The 25,541-nt window shown below is 37.6% G+C and overlaps 1 protein-coding gene across 1 annotated transcript in view; it reads left to right on the top strand.

Annotated features, from left to right (window-relative positions):
- Positions 1 to 3,453: 3,453 nt before the first annotated feature.
- Positions 3,454 to 25,541, top strand: part of fshr (follicle stimulating hormone receptor) — a 50,285-nt gene continuing 28,197 nt past the window's right edge. The window contains 3 exon segments of the mRNA XM_062055395.1: positions 3,454 to 3,704; positions 13,428 to 13,499; positions 13,570 to 13,644. Coding sequence (XP_061911379.1) covers positions 3,520 to 3,704; positions 13,428 to 13,499; positions 13,570 to 13,644 — 332 coding nt within the window. The 5' untranslated portion in view covers positions 3,454 to 3,519.

Genomic DNA, 25,541 nt, shown 5'->3' on the forward strand with positions numbered 1-25,541 from the left:
TGAACATTTTCAAATGATCACTTCTAAGACAGTCTTGTGAAATCACAATATCCCATTTTAACTAGCTAGCCACTAACATTTTTGAACAAATCATGAATTACTTTGCACCATGTTTGTACAAATAATAAAACCAATAAACCTTAAAGGCACTGCCTTTGCGTGCCGGCCCAATCACATAATATCTACAGCTTTTCACACACAAGTGAATGCAAGGCATACTTGGTCAACAGCCATACAGGTCACACTGAGGGTGGCCGTATAAACAACTTTAACACTGTTACAAATATGCGCCACACCAAACAAGAATGACAAACACATTTCGGGAGAACATCCGCACCGTAACACAACATAAACACAACAGAACAAATACCCAGAACCCCTTGCAGCACTAACTCTTCCGGGACGCTACAATATACACCCCCGCTACCTCCTAAATACCCTGCCCCCACCTCAACCCAGCCCACCCCAACCTCCTCATGCTCTCTCAGGGAGAGCATGTCCCAAATTCCAAGCTGCTGTTTTGAGGCATGTTAAAAAAAATAATGCACTTTGTGACTTCAATAATAAATATGGCAGTGCCATGTTGGCATTTTTTTTCCATAACTTGAGTTGATTTATTTTGGAAAACCTTGTTACATTGTTTAATGCATCCAGCGGGGCATCACAACAAAATTAGGCATAATAATGTGTTCATTCCACCACTGTATATATCCGTATCGGTTGATATCGGAATCGGTAATTAAAGAGTTGTACAATTTCGGATATCGGCAAAAAAGCCGTTATCGGACATCTCTACTATTTAACGATCTAGAATGCATTAAAAAAAACATATGTGTTCTTGTCTCGTGAATGATAGGCAATATTCTCAAAAAAGTGCCGCTTTTTGGGTAATCTTGCTAATGAACAAAGGATGCAAAACGACATTTAAGGTCCTTTATTCTCTTATTCTCACCCATTTTAAATGATCTTCAATGTTTTAAAAAAAGTGCTACTGAAACACGACATTTTGTGCGTCTGTCTGTACCTTTAATGCTCGCAGGCTGTGCTTCTTCGCGCCAGAGTTCATTTTGGAATAAGCACTATTGTCCACTTTGTACATCTCCATCCTCAGTAGCGTCATAGCAACCGTGTATCACATCCAACATTGGCATAGCAACGTGAGGTCCACGCCAACACTACACTCGCATTTAGACAGCAACATCATGCCAAGGTAGCCTATTTGCGGAAGAAAAACAAAGTGATGAATCTTACAGCTGCCATGTCTGTTTTAAAGATGTGTAGCGAAGCCTGCTTTTTATACAATACAATTGACATACAGTACAGGCCAAAAGTTTGGACACCTTCTCATTCAATGCGTTTTCTTTATTTTCCTGACTATTTACATTGTAGATTGTCAGTGAAGGCATCACAACTATGAATGAACACATGTGGAGTTATGTACTTAACAAAAAAAAAAGGTGAAATAACTGAAAACATGTTTTATATTCTAGTTTCTTCAAAATAGCCACCCTTTGCTCTGATTACTGCTTTGCACACTCTTGGCATTCTCTCCGTGAGCTTCGAGAGGTAGTCACCTGAAACGGTTTCCACTTCACAGGTGTGCTTGAAGCTCATGGAGAGAATGCCATGAGTGTGCAAAGCAGTAATCAGAGAAAAGTAGAATATAAAACATATTTTCAGGTATTTCACCTTTTTTTTTTTGTGAAGTACATAACTCCACATGTGTTCATTCATAGTTGTGATGCCTTCAGTGACAATCTACAATGTAAATAGTCATGGAAATAAAGAAAACGCATTGAATGAGGAGAAGGTGTGTCCAAACCTTTGGCCTGTACTGTATATATTTAATATATGATTTGTATAACGTCAGGCGCTCTAAAATTCCATATTATTGTCTGTAAAAAATATATATATTTTTGAAATATTTGTGTAACAGCCATAATACAATATTGCTATGCATTTCTTCAATTTTATTATGTATTCTCCATTATTTTAAATTGTTTATTAACAACATAAAATTTTAAAGTAAATGTCTAAATACATGTAATTAAACAAAAACATCCAAAATAAATATCTGTAATTGTAAAAATATAATGACAGACTAATATAATGATAAGGATATTGAAACAAATGTCTACAAATATAAAATTATGTAAAAACATTGTAATAAAAAGTATAATGCATTGATATGTATTTAAATATTTGTATAATAGCCATAATACAATATTGCTATGTATTTCTTTAATTGTATTATGTATTGTTCATTATTTTAAATGGTTTATTAACAACATAAAATATTAAAGTAAATGTCTAAATGCATGTAATTAAACAAAAACATCCAAATAAAAATCTGTAATTGTAAAAAAATATATATATATATACATACATATATATATATATATATATATATATATATATATATATATATATATATATATATATATATATATATATATATATATATATATATATATATATATATATATATATATATATATATATATTTTTTTTTTTTTTTTTTGTCCTGTCCAGCTTCTCAGGCAATTCATATAGTGGATGTAATTGTAAAAATATAATGACAGACTAATATAATGATAAGGATATTGAATATAAAATAATGTAAAAACATTGTAATAAAAAGTATAATGCATTGATATGTATTTAAATATTTGTATAATAGCCATAATACAATATTGCTACGTATTTCTTCCTTTTTATTACGTGTTGTTTATTATTTTTAACAACATGAAATATTAAAGTAAATGTCTTAAGTACATGTAACAACATAAACACATCCAAATAAATATCTGTAATTGTAAAAATATAATGACAAACTAATGTAATTATAAAGATATTGAAACAAATGTCTATAAAACTAAAATAATGTGAAACATAAAGCATCTAAATATATATCTATATTTATTTTCCACAGTAAAAAGTATAATACATTGATATTTATTGAAACATTTGAAAAGGTGAAATAACGGAATATTCTAGTTTCTTCAAAAATAGCCACCCTTTGCTCTAAATTACCGCTTTGCACACTCTTGGCATTCTCTCCATGAGCTTTAAGCTCATGGAGAGAATGCCAAGAGTGTGCAAAGCGGTAATCAGAGAAAACTAGAAAATAAAACATGTTTTCAGTTATTGTTGTCCAGTAAAAACCGAAGAACTCGGCTATAGCTTAGTTGTACTTACACACACACACACACAAAGTAGCAGAGTACTCCCACAGTCCCACACACACACACACACACACACACACACACACACACATACACACACACACACATACACACACACACACATACACACACACACACATACACACACACACATACACACACACACACACATACATACACACACACACACATACACACACACCCTAACACACACACACACACGCCCCCTAAAGCTCACATGCACACATCAAACTTTCACTGAACTGGCTAGTGAGCTGGTGGGTCATGCTTAGGCCACATTGGAGTGAGAAGACGTGGAACAAGTGGACCCCCCATGATGTTCCGGATAATATCGATGATGCTGATGATGATGATGATGACAGTCATTGCATCAGCGGTGGCGAACAACAAAGACTGGACGCCTGCAAGTTCCTTGAAGCGAGCCGTCTGCTCGTATTATTGCTTGCCTGTGGGAGCCAGCGTCATTCCCAGGAACATTTCCTCCGACACGGAATATGTGTGAGTACACGCACACACATTGACCTAGTCCGGGGGTCGGCAACCCGCGGCTCTCTTTAGCGCCGCCCTAGTGGCTCTCTGGAGCTTTTGAAAAATGTATGAAAAATGGAAAAAGGTTAAGGGGAAAAAAATATATTTTTTGTGTTAATATGGTTTCTGTAGGAGGACAAACATGACACAAACCTCCATAATTGTTATAAAGTACACTGTTTATATTAAACACGCTTCACTTATTTGAGTATTTGGCGAGCGCCGTTTTGTCCTACTAATTTTGGCGGTCCTTGAACCCACCGTAGTTTCTTTACATCAGGGGTCAGCAACCTTTTTGAAAGCAAGAGCTACTTCTTGGGTAGTGATTAATGCGAAGGGCTACCAGTTTGATACACACTTCAATAAATTGCCAGAAATAGCCAATTTGTTCAATTTACCTTTAACTCTGTTATTATTAATAATTAATGATATTTACACCTAATTGAACGGTTTAAAAGAGGAGAAAACACGAAAAAAAAAGACAATTAAAGTTTTAAACATAGTTTATCTTCAGTTTCGACTCTTTAAAATTCAAAATTCAACCGAAAAAAAGAAGAGAAAAACTAGCTAATTCGAATCTTTTTGAAAAAATTTAAAAAATAATTTATGGAACATCATTCGTTATTTTTCCTGATTAAGATTAATTTTAGAATTTTGATGACATGTTTTAAATAGGTTAAAATCCAATCTGCACTTTGTTAGAATATACAACAAATTGGACCAAGCTATATTTCTAACAAAGACAAATCATTATTTCTTCTAGATTTTCCAGAACAAACATTTTAAAAGAAATTCAAAAGACTTTGAAATAAGATTTAAATTTGATTCTACAGATTTTCTAGATTTGCCAGAATAATTTTTTTGAATTTTAATCATAATAAGTTTGAAGAAATATTTCACAAATATTCTTCGTCGAAAAAACAGAAGCTAAAATGAAGAATTAAATCAAAATTTATTTATTATTCTTTACAATAAAAAAAAATACATTTACTTGAACATTGATTTAAATTGTCAGGAAAGAAGAGGAAGGAATTTAAAAGGTAAAAAGGTATATGTGTTTAAAAATCCTAAAATCATTTTTAAGGTTGTATTTTTTCTCTAAAATTGTCTTTCTTAAACTTATAAGAAGCAAAGTAAAAAAAATAATGAATTTATTTAAACAAGTGAAGACCAAGTCTTTAAAATATTTTCTTGGATTTTCAAATTCTATTTGAGTTTTGTCTCTCTTAGAATTAAAAATGTCGGGCAAAGCGAGACCAGCTTGCTAGTAAATAAATACAATTTAAAAAATCGAGGCAGCTCACTGGTAAGTGCTGCTATTTGAGCTATTTTTAGAACAGGCCAGCGGGCTACTCGTCTGGTCCTTACGGGCTACCTGGTGCCCGCGGGCACTGCGTTGGTGACCCCTGCTTTACATGTATAACTTTCTCTGACTTTTTAGGACGTGTTTTATGCCACTTCTTTTTCCGTCTCATTTTGTCCACCAAACTTTTGACGTTGTGCGTGAATGCACAAAGGTGAGTTTTGTTGATGTTATTGACGTGTGTGGAGTGCTAATCAGACATATTTGGTCACTGCATGACTGCAAGCTAATCGATGCTAACATGCTATTTAGGCTAGCTCAGGGGTCGGCAACCCGCGGCTCTAGAGCCGCATGCGGCTCTTTAGCGCCGCCCAAGTGGCTCTCTGAAGCTTTTTCAAAAATGTATGAAAAATGGAAAAAGATGAGGGGAAAAAATATATATTTTTTGTGTTAATATGGTTTCTGTAGGAGGACAAACATGACACAAACCTCCCTAATTGTTATAAAGTACACGGTTTATATTAAACATGCTTCACTGATTCGAGTATTTGGCGAGCGCCGTTTTGTCCTACTAATTTTGGCGGTCCTTGAACCCACCGTAGTTTCTTTACATCTATAACTTCCTCTGACTTTCTAGGACGTGTTTTATGCCACTTCTTTTTCCGTCTCATTTTGTCCACCGAACTTTTAACGTTGTGCGTGAGTGCACAAAGGTGAGTTTTGTTGATGTTATTGACTTGTGTGGAGTGCTAGTCAGACATATTTGGTCACTGCATGACTGCAAGCTAATCGATGCTAACATGCTATTTAGGCTAGCTATATGTACATATTGCATCATTATGCCTCATTTGTAGCTATATTTGAGCTCATTTAGTTTCCTTTAAGTCCTCTTGATTCAATTTATATACCATGACACACTATCTGTATGTAATATGGCTTTTAATTTTTTGAGGCTCCAAACAGATTTGTTTTTGTATTTTTGGTCCAATATGGCTCTTTTAACATTTTGGGTTGCCGACCCCTGAACTAGTCCATCATTTTCTACCGCTTGTCCCTCATGCAATGCAAATGTGTGTAATGGAAGCAACAAGTATTTTATTATTATTTTTATTTTTTTTTCAACCCTTCACGCACCTTGACAATAAATGAAGATGAAACTTCTTAGAGACCTGCTTTTATGCTGCTCATAAAAGTAATATTTCAAAAATAAATAGTGTTTTTCTGTTTTTATGCCACCCGAATTATCATAAAGAAGCCATTGATGAGGATTCGTTTGTATGATTATTCTACACACGAACTAGTGTAGTAATAATAGATGTATTATTCATTCACTTCCCTGGTGGCGTGAAGCCCCACCGTCACTTGGTCTGGTCCTTAGACTTGGAACATTCCTTCAGTAATTATTGGAAAGGCATTAGAACGTCAGGATTACATGATGAAACATTTGTGTCATTATAGGCAACATTTTCGCCATAAACCTTTAAACTGAACTGTGGTTCCGAGGGCCCCCCCAAAAAATAGGGGAGTCCGACTTGCTGTTTTGCCTTAAAAAAAAAACATTAAAAAAATAAAACTAATCATAGAAACAAGTTTAACAATGTAATAAAAATAATCTTAAGAATCAAGTTGATCTTTATACTGTATAAAATCAAAGTATTCTTAGAAACAAGTTGATCTATTATATAAAATCAAAGTAACCATATAAAAATCTAAGTAACCACATAACAAGCAATCCATATATAAAAGTCCAAGTAATTTAAAAAACAATTTGAACCAGTGTGTTGTATATATAAAAGTCAAAGTAATCACTGAAACAAGTTCATCTACAACAGGGGTGTCAAACGTACGGCCCAGGGGCCGGATCACATCCGCCAACAGGACAAATTTCACCACACCCGGTGTGTGTGTGTGACTATCATTGGGACTTTAACTTTAACTTAATTGTATGTACGCATAGTGACAATATTTGTACGTGTAGTGACAGTAATTGTACATATAGTGACAATAATTGTACATATAGTGACAATAATTGTGCATATAGTGACAATAATTGTACATATAGTGACAATAATTGTACATATAGTGACAATAATTGTGCATATAGTGACAATAATTGTACATATAGTGACATTAATTGTGCATATAGTGACAATAATTGTACATATAGTGACATTAATTGTGCATATAGTGACAATAATTGTACATACAGTATAGTGACAATAATTGTACATATAGTGACAATAATTGTACATATAGTGACAATAATTGTGCATGGTGACAATAATTGTACGTATTGTGACAATAATTGTACATATAGTGACAATAATTGTGCATAGTGACAATAATTGTACATATAGTGACAATAATTGTACATATAGTGACAATAATTGTGCATATAGTGACAATAATTGTACATATAGTGACAATAATTTTGCATATAGTGACAATAATTGTACATAAAGTAACAATAATTGTACATATAGTGACAATAATTGTACGTATAGTGACAATAATTGTACATATAGTGACAATAATTGTACATATAGTGACAATAATTGTGCATAGTGACAATAATTGTACATAAAGTGACAATAATTGTACATATAGTGACAATAATTGTGCATAGTGACAATAATTGTACATATAGTGACAATAATTGTACATAAAGTGACAATAATTGTACATATAGTGACAATAATTGTGCATATAGTGACAATAATTGTACATATAATAACAATAATTGTGCATAGTGACAATAATTGTGCATAGTGACAATAATTGTACATGTAGTGACAATAATTGTACATATAGTGACAATAATTGTGGATAGTGACAATAATTGTACATATAGTGACAATAATTGTGCATAGTGACAATAATTGTACATATAGTGACAATAATTGTACATATAGTGGCAATAATTGTACATATAGTGACAATAATTGTGCATATAGTGACAATAATTGTACATATAGTGACAATAATTGTACATATAGTGACAATAATTGTACATATAGTGGCAATAATTGTACATATAGTGACAATAATTGTGCATATAGTGACAATAATTGTACATATAGTGACAATAATTGTACATATAGTGACAATAATTGTACATATAGTGGCAATAATTGTACATATAGTGACAATAATTGTGCATATAGTGACAATAATTGTACATATAGTGACAATAATTGTACATATAGTGGCAATAATTGTACATATAGTGACATTAATTGTGCATATAGTGACAATAATTGTACATATAGTGACAATAATTGTGCATATAGTGACAATAATTGTACATGCGCATAGTGACAATAATTGTGCATAAAGTGACAATATTTGTACATATAGTGACAATAATTGTACATATAGTGACAATAATTGTGCATATAGTGACAATAATTGTCACTATATTCTTGTATCCAAACTCTAAATCCCATGGTTGGATCTGGAGGGGTTGACCGGCACAAAGATAAATTATTTTGTGTTCCGGGGTTTTACTGATTAAAATACTTAATTACAAGGCACAGACAGCACACAGACGTACGATTTTTTCCAGAAAAGATTACTGTTAGGATATACTGTATGATGCTAATATAATTATTTTTATTTTTATTTATTTTTAAAGAATATAACTTAGCTTTAAGTGACAGCTTGTACTAAACGAAGTCAGAGGAGTGGCGTTCTGTGCCAGTTTTCGTCTTCATCATCGATATTCTGTACAGTACATGGAACTACGAAAAAGGAAAAATGACAAAGCGTAGGATCATTTATTTAGTGGCGCCAACCAAGGTTAATGTTCTTCATTTCTTGCTTACTATTTGACTCATTGACCTGAGTTGCACACGTCATATTAGTCTCTCTCTCTCTACCAGCTCAGTGGCCGAGTGGTTAGAGTGTCCGCCCTGAGATGGGTAGGTTGTGAGTCCAAACCCCGGCCGAGTCATACCAAAGACTATAAAAATGGGACCCGTTACCTCCCTGCTTGGCACTCAGCATCAAGGGTTGGAATTGGGGGTTAAATCACCAAAAATGATTCCCGGGCGTGGCCACCGCTGCTACTCACTGCTCCCCTCACCTCCCAGGGGGTGAACAAGGGTGACGGGTCAAATGCAGAGAATAATTTCACCACATCTAGTGTGTGTGTGTGTGTGACTATCATTGCACTGAAACACTGCAATCTAAGTAAGATGAAATATGTCAAATAAGGCTGATATTTGCTTATTTTCTGTCTGATAAGATCATTCTTCTCACTAAGCAGATTTTATGTTAGAGTGTTTTACTTGCTTTAAGGGTTTTGCTCCTAAATGATGTCAGTAAGATATTACAGCTTGTTGCTGAGATTTGATGAGCTATATTGAGTAAAACATGCTTGAAACTAGAATATCAAGTGTTGTGTCATCAACACTCACAAGTATAAAACTACTTTTTTAATGTCATCATTTCTTACTTCAAGCATGAAAAAAAAAAATCATGACTTTGACACAATTGTGTCTCATAATTAAAACAGATGACAGCCAAATGGACTTTGCGGCTTTATTTTCAATGAAACAATAGAACATAAGTACTCATATAGTAGTACAGTTGGCACAGTACAGTAAACTGACAGTTAATATTTAAACATTTAACATTTCTAACAATTTTGAACAGAAATAGTATAATAATTCTTAAAAATTACAATAAAAAAAAATGTGACCAGGGGCGGGGCTGTATATATGCGCACTAATTGACTGAAAGAGCACGCACTTGGCGCGATGATGTCATGTTGTCGATGGAAAAATGCATTTTTAGACAATATGATTTGCCTGAGCGGCTAGGAGACCCCGAGAGTAACAAGCGCTTGCCTTGTTGCCTTTCCATTAAGAACAATAAACTAGTTTTTAGTATAAGTTTGCTGGTTTCAAGAAATGTCATGCCGAGCGCATATCATTATGTCAAGATAATGGCACTAGCATTTACTTCATTTAAGAATATTTTTCAACATGTTGAGCGAAAAGTTCTCTTTTTTTTTTACTACCAAGAAAAGTGCACTTGTTATTAGTGAGAATATACTTATTTTAAGCTATTTTTGGCTTCATTGGGGTTAGCTAATTTGACTTGTTTTGGAAAGTCTTGACAAGCCACATTTTCTTGTTCTATTGGCAGATAATTTTGCTTACTTCAAATAAAATACCCCTCATTTTTGATTATTTTTTTCCTTGTTTTTGAACACTGACTTTTTGCAGTGTGGTACTTTAACTTAACTTTGGTTGTTGTTGATCTATGAAACTCCAAAACTTTCTTTGGCCCCATTCTGGCTTATTTTGTATTCTTACTCGAGAAAGAAAAGAAGGTGCAGTGACTGAGTCTCCAACACGTGGGAGTCTTTTTGGGCAGTCAATGCCGCCGAGTGATAGGCGGGGGAAACAGACTCATTTGTTATGCTCAGTGTTGGCCTTGACCTTCCAGACGAGGGATTTGTGACATTTTTGAGAAAGTCAAACTTTTGGGCGGGGGCTTGTTAGCATGGGCTAGCATTCTGTGCGCTGTCTTGCTCAGTTTTGCACTGCAAAAAGTCAGTGTTCAAAAACAAGAAAAAAAATACAAAAATGAGGGGTATTTTATTTGAACTAAGCAAAATTATCTGCCAAGAAAATGTGGCTTGTCAAGACTTTCCAAAACAAGTCAAATTAGCTAACCTCAATGAAGCCAAAAATAGCTTAAAATAAGTATATTCTCACTAATAACAAGTGCACTTTTCTTGGTAGGAAAAAAAAATAGAGACCTTTTTGCTCAATATGTTGAAAAATATTCTTAAATGAAGTAAATGCTAGTGCCATTATCTTGACATAATGATATGCGCTCGGCATTACATTTCTTGAAACCAGCAAACTTATACTAAAAACTAGTTTATTGTTCTTAATGGAAAGGCAACAAGGCAAGCGCTTGTTACTCTCGGGGTCTCCTAGCCGCTCAGGCAAATCATATTGTCTAAACATGCATTTTTCCATCGACAACATGACATCATCGCGCCAAGTGCGTGCTCTTTCAGTCAATTAGTGCGCATATGTACAATTTTGTTATTGTAATTTTGAAGAATTTATCTGAATGTGCATGAACTATTTCTGTTCAAAATTGTTATAAATGTTAAATGTTTAAATATTAACTGTCAGTTTACTGTACTGTGCCAACTGTACTACTATATGAGTACTTATGTTCTATTGTTTCATTGAAAATAAAACAGCAAAGTCATCTGTTTTAATTATGAGACACAATTGTGTCAAAATCATGATTTGTTTTTTTCATGCTTGAAATAAGAAATGATGACTTTAAAAAAGTAGTTTTATACTTGTGAGTGTTGATGACACAGCTTTGCAACACTTGATATTCTACAAACCCCGTTTCCATATGAGTTGGGAAATGGTGTTAGATGTAAATATAAACGGAATACAATGATTTGCAAATCCTTTTCAAGCCATATTCAGTTGAATATGCTACAAAGACAACATATTTCATGTTCAAACTCATAAACATTTTTTTTTTTTTTGTTGCAAATAATAATTAACTTAGAATTTCATGGCTGCAACACGTGACAAAGTAGTTGGGAAAGGGCATGTTCACCACTGTGTTACATGGCCTTTCCTTTTAACAACACTCAGTAAAGGTTTGGGAAGTGAGGAGACACATTTTTGAAGTGGAATTCTTTCCCATTCTTGCTTGATGTACAGCTTAAGTTGTTCAACAGTCCGGGGGTCTCCCTTCTCACATTGCAGGTGCCACACATTTTCAATGTCTGGACTACAGGCAGGCCAGTCTAGTACCCACAGTCTTTTACTATGAAGCCACGTTGATGTAACACGTGGCTTGGCCTTGTGTTGCTGAAATAAGCAGGGGCGTCCATGGTAACGTTGCTTGGATGGCAACATATGTTGCTCCAAAAGCTGTATGTACCTTTCAGCATTAATGGTGCCTTCACAGATGTGTAAGTTACCCATGTCTTGGGCACTAATACACCCCCATACCATCACACATGCTGGCTTTTACACTTTGCGCCTAGAACAATCAGGATGGTTCTTTTCCTCTTTGGTCCTGAGGACACGACGTCCACAGTTTCCAAAAACAATTTGAAATGTGGACTCGTCAGACCACAAAACACTTTTCCACTTTGTATCAGTCCATCTTAGATGAGCTCAGGCCCAGCAAAGCCGACTGCGTTTCTGGGTGTTGTTGATAAACGGTTTTCGACTTGCATAGGAGAGTTTTAACTTGCACTTACAGATGTAGCCACCAACTGTAGTTACTGACAGTGGGTTTCTGAAGTGTTCCTGAACCCATGTGGTGATATCCTTTACACACTGATGTCGATTTTTTTGATGCAGTACAGCCTGAGGGATCAAAGGTTCGTAACATCATCGCTTACGGTTTCTCCACATTCTCTGAACCCTTTGATGATATTACGGACCGCAGATGGTGAAATCCCTAAATTCCTTGCAATAGCTGTTTGAGAAAGGTTTTTCTTAAACTGTTCAAATATTTGCTCAGGCATTTGTTGACAAAGTGGTGACCCTCGCCCCATCCTTGTTTGTGAATGACTGAGCATTTCATGGAATCTACTTTTATACCCAATCATGGCACCCACCTGTTCCCAATTAGCCTGCACACCTGTGGGATATTCCAAATAAGTGTTTGATGAGCATTCCTCAACTTTATCAGTCTTTTTTGCCACCTTTCCCAACTTCTTTGTCACGTGTTGCTGCCATCAAATTCTAAAGTTAATGATTATATGCACAAAAAAAAATGTTTATCAGTTTGAACATGAAATATGTTGTCTTTGTAGCATATTCAACTGAATATGGCTTGAAAAGGATTTGCAAATCATTGTATTCCGTTTATATTTACATCTAACACCATTTCCCAACTCATATGGAAACGGGGTTTGTAGTTTCAAGCATGTTTTACTCAATATAGCTCATCAAATGTCAGCAACAAGCTGTAATATCTTAGTGAGGTCATTTAGGAGCAAAACCCTTAAAACAAGTAAAAGACTCTAACATCAAATCTGCTTAGTGAGAAGAATGATCTTATCAGACAGAAAATAAGCAAATATCACTCTTATTTGACATATTTCATCTTACTTAGATGTCAGTGTTTGCAGTGTGGCAGGCAGGGTAGTGTAAACGTCAGCACGTCGGATGTAAAGAAGATGCACACAAAAAGGATCGAGCACACGCTCTCCGCCAGGACAACTCCCAGCTGGCGATGTGTGTGTTCCCTCCAAGGCCAAGGCTCCGTGCAGGTGTGATGCCACCCCCACCTCCTGCAATGTGAAGGACAAACCTCCCTGACTGCATGCAAAAACATGCACCCGAGTGTTGATACAAGTGTGTGTTTGTGTGTGTCCTCAGAGAGATGAGGATGACCAACATCCCGGTCATCCCTCGTGGTGCGTTTACTGACCTACGCCAGCTCAGGACACTGTGAGTGTCACTCTTGCACACTATGAGCCACACACTGCTTGTCCACAATGTCTTGTATCCAAACTCTTAGCATCATCCTACTCAACAAAGAGCTGACCACCATCGCTCCCTTCGCCTTCGCAGGCCACCCCCTGCTGGACAAAATGTAAGCGCGGCAACTTTTCTGGTGTTTTCTTCTTCTTGTTTAGTCTTTCTTGTGGAACATGAAGTATTCTTAAGGTGAGAGAGCTGTCCTCAAGTCTAAACACGGCAAACAGGAAGCATGACCTGTCTGTCAGACACGTTGTCATTGGCAGACGACCACAATGTTACCCCTAAGCAAACTTGCCAACCTTGAGACCTCCCAATTCGGGAGATGGGGGTTAGGGGGCCGGGGGGGCGGGGTGTATATTGTAGCGTCCCGGAAGAGTTAGTGCTGCAAGGGGTTCTGGGTATTTGTTCTGTTGTGTTTAGGGATGTCCGATAATGGCTTTTTGCCAATATCCGATATTCCAATATTGTCCAACTCTTTAATTACCGATACCGATATCAACCGATACCGATATCAACCGATATATGCAGTCGTGGAATTAACACATTATTATGCGTAATTTGGACAACCAGGTATGGTGAAGATAAGGTACTTCTTAAAAATAATAATAAAATAAGATAACTAAATTAAAAGCATTTTCTTGAATAAAAAAGAAAGTAAAACAATATAAAAACAGTTACATAGAAACTAGTAATGAATGAAAATGAGTAAAATTAAGTGTTAAAGGTTAGTACTATTAGTGGACCAGCAGCACGCACAATCATGTGTGCTTACGGACTGTATCCCTTGCAGACTGTATTGATACATATTGATATATAATGTAGGAACCAGAATATTGATAACAGAAAGAAATGGGGGAGGGAGGTTGTTTGGGTTGGTGCACTAATTGTAAGTGCATCTTGTGTTTTTTATGTTGATTTAATTTTAAAAAAAAACAAAAAACGATGCAGATAATAAAAAAACCGATACCGATAATTTCTGATATTACATTTTAACGCATTTATCGGCCGATAATATCGGCAGGCCAATATTATCGGACATCCCTAGTTGTGTTTATGTTGTGTTACGGTGCGGATGTTCTCCCGAAATGTGTTTGACATTCTTGTTTGGTGTGGGTTCACAGTGTGGCGCATATTTGTAACAGTGTTAAAGTTGTTTATACGGCTACCCTCAGTGTGACCTGTATGGCTGTTGATCAATTATGCCTTGCATTCGCTTGTGTGTGTGTATAAGCCGCTGTTTGCATGGAGAAAAAGCGGACGTGAGGACAGGTTGTAGAGGACGCTGAAGGCAGTGCCTTTAAGGCACGCCCCCAATATTGTTGTCCGGGTGGAAATCGGGAGAATGGTTGCCCCGGGAGATTTTCGGGAGGGGCACTGAAATTCGGGAGTCTCCCGGGAAAATCGGGAGGGTTGGCGAGTATGCCCCTAAGGCAGTGGTTCTCAAACTTTTTTTGTCATCCCCCACTTTGGACGAGGGGGAGTTTTCAAGCCCCACCTGCCCCCATCGCCCCAACAGAATGCTAATGCCAAGCTTAACATTTTCAAATTTATCGAACATCAAGTAACATCAAGTTTTATACATTCAAACTCAATAACATAAAATAAAATCAAGTTCAATAATAAATAAAATAACTGTGCAGCTGTGGTATAACTTGCATCAAGTTCAATATCAAATAAAATAACTTGCATCAATTCAATAATAAATCAAACAAAAGTGTTATAACTTGCATCAAGTTCAATAATAAATCAAAAAAAGTGTTATAACTTGAATCAAGTTCAATAATAAATCAAATAAAAGTGTTATAACTTGCATCAAGTTCAATAATAAATCAAATAACTTGCATCAAGTTCAATAATAAATAAAACAAAAGTGTTATAACTTGCATCAAGTTCAATAATAAATAAAAACAAGTGTTATAACTTGCATCAAGTTCAATAATAAATCAAAAAAAGTGTTATAACTTGCATTAAGTTCAATAATAAATCAAATAAAAGTGTTATAACTTGCATCAAGTTCAATAATAAATCATATTATATATATATACATAACTTTTTCCAGAGTGCACAGAATGGGCAGACCTGTGGACAATAAAGTCCGTCCCATAATAGCTCGTTTTGAGCATTTTAAGCACAAAGAGTTGGTGAAAAGCCGAGGAAAGGAGCTGAAAGGGACCTCTCTCTGGTTAAATGACCACTTCCCGGCTGAGATCAACGATAGGAGAAAGAAACTGTCACCGATCATGAGAGAGAACCGAGCCCAGAACAAGAGAGTGGCACTAACAGTGGATAGGCTGTACATAAATGGACAGCTGTATCGGGACCCAAAGGTTACCCCCTGGCTTTTTTAGAATGGGCATTCGTGGGTGTTTTTAGTATCTTGGTTTGGCCTGTGTCATGACTACTTCCAGTACTGTTATGTCCTGCACTAAGCTGGGCCTTCATAGGGGCCTGGTGTTAGCTCACGTGAATGTATGCAGCCTGCGTAATAAGTATCAGGAAGTAGAGTGTATTATCAAAGATAATTTTATTAATATCTTTGCCATTTCTGAGACCCACCTTGATGACTCCTTTTCTGATTCAATTGTAGCCATTGAGGGGTTCTCAATTTTTAGGAAAGATAGGAACAGGTTTGGGGGTGGGGTGGCTATTTATGTTCAGAATCATTTATCTATCAAAGTGCGCAATGATTTGATGAGGGAGAGTATTGAAGCTATTTGTGTGCAGGTCTATCTGCCTTATTTGAAACCAATTATAGTAGGCTGTTTCTATAGGCCTCCTAGTGCTGATGCTCTGTATCTGAAGGAGTTATGTGAGATGTTTGACAGGATATCTGATGAGAATAGAGAAATCTATTTACTGGGTGATATGAATGTTGACTGGCTGGGACAGGGGTGTACAAACAAAAATAAGTTACTATCCATTTTAAATGCTTGCAATCTGTCCCAAATTGTTGCCCCTCCCACGAGAATAGGTAGTAATAGTGATGGTATTATTATAGCTACATGCATTGATCATATTTATACAAATGTTCCGGACCAATGCTCCAAAGCAGTCTCGGTTCCTGTAGGTTTTACTGACCACAATATAATATCTGTCACTAGAAAGACAAGGGTTCCTAAACCTAAAGCGAAAATTATTTTTACAAGGTCTTATAAGAGATTTGATGAAGAATGTTTTATTGATGAAATATCCTGTTTAAATTGGAACGAGGTGTGCAGGGAGGAAGACCCTGAGGCTGCACTGGACTTATTTATGTTAATGTACATGAGTGTTGTGGACAAGCATGCCCCTTTGAAGAAGTTTTCTGTCAAAACTAAGTCTGCCCCATGGATTGATAATGGACTTAGAGGTTTAATGACAGAAAGAGACATGGCTAAAAAAGCCTCCGTCAACTCTGGTTTAATTGATGACAGGCATAAGTACTGTTCCTTAAGAAACCAGGTCACAAAGTTAAACAAACTGAAAAAAAGGGAATATTACAAACAGAGGTTATATGATGTGAGATATGATAGCAAAAACTTATGGAATGTTTTGAATGAAATCATGGGTAGAAAGAACAATGTCTGTACACCTTTTGTGGAATCAAATGGGTTGGTACTCACTAAGCCATGTGACATTGCCAATCATTTTAATAACTATTATGTTGACAAGGTATCTCAATTAAGGCATGGTATGCATATATCCAATAACAACAAATCAGCTGACCTCATTAGGAATATTATAATGGATAATAAGGACTGTGAATTCAATTTTCATCAGGTTGAAGTCAGTGAGGTTGAGAGGTTACTACACTCTCTTCCTGACAACAAAGTAGCTGGTGTAGACAACCTGGATAGTAAAATACTGAAAATGACTGCTGGTATCATATCAGTGCCTGTTTGTCATATTTTTAATAAATGTTTACAAGTGGGCCTGTGTCCAAAGATATGGAAGGTGGCTAAGGTTACTCCTCTACATAAGGATACCAAATTGGCTTTCAATGAGGGCAATTCTAGACCAATAAGCATCCTACCTGGGTTATGTAAAATACTGGAGAAATGTGTGTATGCACAAATTCAAGCTTACTTTCAATCAAATGGGCTAGCAACTGATTCTCAACATGCATATAGAACGGGCCACTCTACGTCCACGGCTCTTATACAAATGACGGACGATTGGCTTAATGCTATAGATAATTCTATGTTGGTTGGAGCTGTGCTGTTAGATTTTAGTGCTGCATTTGACATGATTGACCACTCTCTTTTAATTGAGAAACTTAAATGTTATGGTTTTAATACTTCAAGTTTAATGTGGATACAGAGTTATTTGTCCTCAAGATCACAACAGGTGTATCTTAATGGCAGCTTGTCTAATAGCAGAAGTTTGGATTGTGGTGTTCCACAGGGAAGTTGCCTAGGACCTTTACTTTTTTCTATATTCACCAATGATTTACCTTGGGCTACCGGGCGTGCAAGATTGGTTCTTTATGCTGATGATGCAACCTTATATCATGCTGCACCATCATGCAGTGTACTTAATGTAGTATTGAGTGAGGAACTAAAAGCTGTGCATGACTGGACAGTATGTAACAGACTTGTCCTTAACACCTCAAAAACAAAAAGTATTATATTGGGGACTAGGCAAGGGTTATCTTGTGACCCAAAGTTGGATTTGAGGCTAGGTATTTCAACAGTTCAACAGGTCAGAAGTGCCAAGCTCCTTGGAGTGATGCTGGACTGCACTCTATCCTGGTCAAATCATATCAGTGATATAGTTACAAAGATGGGAAGGGCTGTTGGTATTTCCAGGAAATGTGCTGGTTTTGCTGATCCACCTCTTCTTTGTCAAATTGTTAAGAGTTTAGTCTTGTGTCATATTGACTATTGTTCTACAGTCTGGGCGTCTGCTGCAAGTGGTGAGATCAGTAAGCTCCAGATTGTCCAGAATAGGGCAGCAAGGCTGGTTCTTGGTTGTTCACTAAGAACCAATGTGAACCAAATGCATGCTTCTCTTTCCTGGCTAACAGTGCAGAACAGGTTGTTGGCTAATACTCTTATATTGTTCAAATCAGTAACCGGTAGTAAAACTCCTGCTTTTCTCATGGCCCAAATAGTTCACAGTAGCACTATACATAATCACAATACCAGGGCATCCAGTGAGGGGCATTTTGTACTCCCTCGTCCCAGGAAGAATGCTTTGCGGAAATCTTTTATTTATAGATCTTTATCGCTCTGGAATAACCTGCCTCGAATTCTCACCAGCATTGAAAGTAAACAGGTTTTTAAAAAGAGAGTAATATTTTATCTGAGTTTTTAAATTAGTTTGCTCATTGATGATTTGTTTGTTATATTTATATGGTAATTATTATTCTGTGACTGTAAATTGTTTGCTTGTTTTTTTATTGATGCTTTTATATTTTTTTCTGTATTGTGTAGTTATAATTATATGCTTTTACTTGTAATTGTATTGAATTGTGGACCCCAGGAAGACTAGTGGGTTGTTGAGGCAACCAGCTAATGGGGATCCTTAATAAAAATCAAATCAAATCAAATCAAATCAAATAACTTGCATCAAGTTCAATAATAAATGAAAATAAAAGTGCCACTTTGCAATCTTTGCCAAAAAAAGGAGGACAGAGCAAGTGAACATGAGTTTTACAGTACTCCAGCATTAGTGGCTGCAATGAGCCTGTTTTGCACTGCACAGCTTTTCAAATGGGGGTTGCAGGCTTGACACTGCCACTGTTAAAACCTCATTGAATTCAGGGCTGAGCTGCCTTGACGCGAGTGTTTCCCGGTGAATGACACATTGTGTCCAATGCGCATTTGGCGCAACCCTCTTTATTAGAGCCTGCAGCCCGTTTCTTGACTTTGCCATGCGCGCCATCAGAGCAAAAGCCCACACAGTTTTCCCATTTAAGGTTGTGTTCTTTGAGGAAACTGCCCATTATCTTGAACAGCTCATCAGCAGTGGCTCTATTTTTTATGTATTTGCAAAACAGCAAATCCTCGCACAGTGACACGCCATTCACAAAGCTTCCGCTTAGCCCCGCCCCCATTAGTTACTGTTGCTATGTCTGTCAAACTTTCGCTCCTACCTAGAAATGTAAAGCCTACAGGATAAATAAGTAATTTACATTTATCTATATAGCGGATTTCACAGACAGAATCACAAAGTGATTTACAGTGTGTATAGAAAATGAAAGCATAGTAAAAAAAAAAATCAAAGAATATAATAATAAAAAAATTTAAAAAATCAAAGTGAAATTTCCTCCCGTTCCTCGCGCCCCACCTGTCATGTCTCTATTCCCCACCAGTGGGGCGCGCCCCACACTTTGAGAAACGCTGCACTAAGGCAAGGCCAGCGTTCTGATGAATTGAGCTGCTTTGTCAAAAAGCGCTTTAGTTTTCCTCGAAACAAATTGAAATCAAAATGAACTACCGTATTTTTCGGAGTATAAGTCGCTCCGGAGTATAAGTCGCACCGGCCGAAAATGCATAATAAAGAAGGTAAAAAACATATATAAGTCGCACTGGAGTATAAGTCGCATTTTTGGGGAAATGTATTTGATAAAAGCCAACAGCAAGAATAGACATTTTAAAGGCAATTTAAAATGTGTAAAGAATAGTGAACAACAGGCTGAATAAGTGTACGTTATATGAGGCATAAATAACCAACTGGTATGTTAACGTAACATATTATGGTAAGAGTCATTCAAATAACTATAACATATAGAACATGCTATACGTTTACCAAACAATCTGTCACTCCTAATCGCTAAATCCCATGAAATCTTATACGTCTAGTCAGGGGCGGATTAAGAAATTTTGGCCCCCTGGGCCTGACATGGTCTTGGCCCCTCAACCCCCCGCGCGTGTGGGCGCACACACACGCACGCACTATGCAAGAAATACTGTATACTGTGAACAGACATGCACACTGTACTGTACAGAAGAGTGCACATACTGCACACACACTATTAGGTATACCACACAGACACTGACAAGCACAGGTTTCACACAGACACAGGGGGAGGGGATAAATGGCCTAAAAATAAACATTTTTGAAAATGATTACGCCCACTTCAGTGATGGTGCATTGGGTCATTTGAGAGATATTATGTATTGGAAGTTGGTAGCTATCATGAAATAAACCCCCCAACCCACCCAAAAAACTAAATCGGACATGATTTTTGCCCCCTTTTCCTCCCTTCTATCATTAAAAATAAAATAATATCTTAGGAAAACACATTGGCATAACGGCAGCTGTGCAGCAAATTGAGGCTCAAAGTCTGTATCTATTTGTGGTTAAGCTTGAGGAGAAGGAGAAAGGTAAAATGATAACATGCATCGGAGAGCACCACAAAGAAAGGTGTAGGCCAGTTCATGGTACAAGGGCTGCATGCAGGTCAAGATAGCCCATTTCCAAGAATGCTATAGTGGCTGGACAGGCACTGGACATGTCCTGAACTCAGTGTCAGACGTGGCTGCCGAATACTTGGATGAAGTGAAGCAGCTGACAGATCTCATGCTGCCCCATCTGAAGACTGTCCTCGCCAGGCAGAGGATGGATGAGGAGACCTTCCCAATGGACCCTGTCAGTGAACAGGCTAGTAACATTGATGGCACCCCTGTGCACAACATTGGGATGGAGAGACAATGTGGCAAGGTGGACTACAAACTGAAGAAGTTGGGCACACTGAACGCAGTCAATAGGTCAATAATTTTACAGAAGAGCCAGGAGCTTCAGAGGTTTCAAGGCAGCAGCACAAGCAAAAAGGGAGGTTGAACTCAACTGGAGTAAATTCATGAAGGCAAAATTCGAGAGTAGGGCAGATGAGAAACAAGAGATGGCTCAAAGAAAGGAGAGTAAGAGACTAGACATGCTGGACACACTGAAATCTTTTGATGGCCCCTTCACGATAGTGGGGAAGTTGAAAAGTTCCTTGTGGATGAAAGTCTGCACAAGAATGCAAAGCTGCAGAGAATGAAGCTTGAGGTTCAGTTTGCCAGAGAAAGCACCAAGCTTCTGCCTAAAGTCAATCCTATCTTCACAATCCAGGTGACACTTCCCAGAAATGGCAAAAGTGCAATTCTCCAAGTCATAATGGATACTTAGAATTTTATGGTGGTGGTAAGTATTCATGAAAACAGGTAGCCTAACATTAGTGAATGGGTGAATTCTGGAAATAACCTAAAAATCTTACACAGTGCACCTTTAAGCAAGGGGTTTCTTTCGTGCTTTCAATTTTGCAAAATCATCCACCACATCATTGAAGTCCAACTCTCTTGTCAGCTCACTCTCAATTGCCATTAGAGATAACGCATTTAATCTTTTCTGAGTCATTCTTGTGCGCAGCTCATTTTTTACTCTTGACAAAAGAGAGAATGAGCGTTCTCCCTCACAGTTACTGACCGGTAGAGTGAGAAAAATCTGTAGCGCAATGTATGTATTAGGAAACGTAGGCTGTAGTCCAAAATGTATTATTGTTTTGAGCAGTCCTGAAGGGGTCCTCTCCTCATCAGTGTTGTTGAGCTGTATAAAAGATTTGAACTGTATAAGCTCCTGTCCAAGACTTTCATTGAGGTCAGATGGGTATGATTCAGTGAGAATCTTGGCCTTGTGAAGGACTGAAGCATTGGACTCTGTATCCAAAGAGAAAAGGACACTGAACAAATTGTTCAGATGTTTGTAGGCCTCCAGACGGTGATTAAGGCTTGAACTCAGTTGATCAATAGAGGCAATAAATGTCTCTATTTGAAACAGTTGCCTTCCCTCAAGCACAACATCCGGGGATGCTGATTCATCAGCAAACTTTTTACGTTTCCTCGTCCGTTCAGCCCTGTAAGATGGGGTGCCACCCAACATGTTTAAGGCTTTCTGCTCAAAATGATCAAATAGATCTCTTTGGGAGAGAACAAAGGTGCGCAGAGATTCCAGCAATCTAACTGCTGTACCAAGGTCCATGTCTGCTTTTTGAAGTTGCAGACTTGTGGCCTGAAATCTGGACAGAACAGTGTCCCAAAAGCCTGCCATGAAGGCCATCTCAAGTGAATCCAGCTTCCGCACTAGACTGTCAGCTTCAGTTCGTGTGTCTCGTTTCTCTGTGTCATCAGTGGAAATAACCTGTAGTGCTGCTTTTATTTTACTGTAGTTCTGCCACAGTGCTTTGGTAGATTCTGCACGGCAACTCCAACACGTGTTGGATAAAGCTTTAAGTGTGAGATCTATGTTGGAATTGCCAAATACCCTGTCCCATCGGTGTGTGGATGCAGTTGTGAAGTTGTAAATAGACTGAATCAAGTCAAAATACTTAGAGACTTCATTTCCACATCTGTCAATGCTGTTGACTCCCACCAAATTCAAAGAGTGAGCTGCACATGGAATATAGTGTATTAATGGGTTGCTTTTCTTTAAGTGAGCCTGCAACCCATTATACCTCCCTGACATGTTGCTGGCATTATCATAAGCCTGCCCCCTGCAATTTGACAGCTCTAACCCTAGATTTTCCAACACAGACATGACACAGTTAGCCAAACTTTCACCTGTATGGCTAGTAATGGGCTCAAAACCCACAAAGCGTTCAACAACACTGCCCTCTTTGCTAACAAAACGGAATATGAATGTCAATTGGTCCACATGAGATAAATCTGGGGTTGAATCCACAATGATAGAGTAGTATTTGCTTGCTTGCAGTTCATCTGCTATAGCCTGTTTGGTTTTTGCACCCATCAATTCAATGAATTCCTCACAAATGGTGGAGGACAGATATGAGGTATTACCTCGACCCATCTGCCCAAACTTTCTGATGTGATCCTTTAGAAAGGGATCAAATTCAGCCAGGACCTCCAGAATACCAAGGTAGTTCCCATTGAGAGGAGACCCTAACGATTCATTTTTACCCCTAAATGCAAGGCCCCTTTCTGCAAGGAATTTAATGACTGCAACAACTCTTTGTAACACCTGCCTCCAATAGCTGCTCTCTGCCTGAAACTGTTTGAACAGGTCTGCATCAACTGTGGCACCTTTGGCGCGGTTCAAGACTGCTTGCATGCAGGTTATGTGCTCAGCACTTCGCTCATGTTCACCAAATCTTTCTGAGTGTTTCCAATCACAATAGCCTGTCACAAAAGAATGCGTTTTTGGGGAAAACAGTTTGCATGCAAAGCAGTAAACATTACCAGTAGAGGGAGAGTACATCAGCCACTCTCTTTGTACTCGTTGTCCATTGGGCAAGTGTGAAGTAAAATGTTCATTGTTTAGGCATCGGGTTTTGCCTCCTAGCCCACTGTTCCTCACAGAAGCTGGATAATGGCTGTGACGGTTGTGAAATGATTTTGCACCTCTTTGAATAAGAACTTCCTTCATTGACTCAGTGAGAGTCTCAGCCCATTTAGCGGGATCACTAGGTAGAGTTGTCACTGTAGATGGTGTTGAAGAAAGATTCAGCTCATTTTCTATGCTGTCCAGAGGTGCAGTGACCTCACATTCATCCGAGCAACTGGCTACTGCTGAATTGGTTGAATCATAAGCATCAGAGGCATTTGGTTCAGTGTCTACACTTGTAGTGGTCTCAGGATCTTGGGAGCTACATGCTAGCTCAGGTGCATTGCTAACCTTAGCTGAATTTGCAGTAGCATTTATAGAATTGCTTTCAGCAGATGTCTTTGTACTGAAGAAGCTGGAGATATTTGGAACACTCTCAAGTAAAACTGATTCCTTTTTTTTCTTTTCTTGCTGAATTTTTTTTCTAGCTCCTCCACTTAAACGTTTATGATCCATATTTCCCTTCTTTCTTTGCACATTGGCTCTTTGCCTATCACAACAGATAAACCAACTATGTGTGTGTGTGTGTGTGTGTGTGTGTGTGTGTGTGTGTGTGTGAGTTTGTTTGTGTGTTTATGATCGGTGCTGCTTCCTTCAAGTGTGTGAGGTGATTTAGAAAACTAGCAACCCAGCATCAACACTCCAAAGCAGAGAATAACAGCTTACTAGCATAGACAATTGAGAGCAGAGAATCAACTGATTCGTCTGATAGACAGCAGGAGAGCAGAGTGGTCAGTGATGATCGAATCAAGAAAATGTCTAAATGGCAAGGGAACAGACTGATTTGTACTGAGGAGAAAGAGAGAGAGAGCCAATTACAGTGAAATATATTCCAAAAGAGCCAAGTGACTAGCTGAAGGCAGGGACAAATGCCTTGGAGTGACCAACAAGAGTGCAAAGTACCAAATGGCAAAATGTGGAAAGACCAACAGGCAGATCTGCTTTTACCTCTTATCTTCACAACCAAAAAGTTGCTAAATGATGTTTTCAGTCGCTAGCCAGGTATGGCCAAAAGACGCGAAATCTAGCGGCAAAGTCGGTCAATCACACTGACAGTGAAACAAATATTTTGAAAAGATAATAATTGTACACCTTTGTGCACTTTAGTCTTCTATCTAAATATTTTCACAAAGGACACCAAGGCAGCTTGCTAGCTATGATGGGAGCAACAATGTCTGATAGACAGCAGGAGAGCAGAGTGGTCAGTGATGATCCAATCAAGAAAATGTCTAAATGGCAAGGGAACAGACTGATTTGTACTGAGGAGAAAGAGAGAGCCAAGTACAGTTAAATATATTCCAGAGCCAAGTGACTAACTGAAGGCAAAGACAACAGCCAGATACCTTAGCAGAGACCAACAAGAATTCAAAGTACCTAATAGCAAGATGGCGAGACCAACACAATAAATTGTATTAGGATTTAATTTATTAACGTTAATCTTAACAGCCAAAAAGTTGCTGAATAATGTTTGTAGTCGCTAGCCAGGTATGCCCAAAACAAGAGTCACTAAACCTAGCAGCAAAGTTGCTTAATTGCAACACACTCTAGGATTCAGGGGAATTAAGGATAATAAAGATATTAATTGTACAACTTTTTGTACTTTTTTTCTAGTTTTTTGAGTCGCCAGCCATGTATGGCCAAAAGTCGCTAATTGAATGCCAACGTTGCTTAATCGCCAACACACTGGGACTCACTGAAGGACTG

This window comes from Entelurus aequoreus, linkage group LG08 (assembly GCF_033978785.1).
Source record: "Entelurus aequoreus isolate RoL-2023_Sb linkage group LG08, RoL_Eaeq_v1.1, whole genome shotgun sequence".
NCBI classification, from domain to species: domain Eukaryota; kingdom Metazoa; phylum Chordata; class Actinopteri; order Syngnathiformes; family Syngnathidae; genus Entelurus; species Entelurus aequoreus.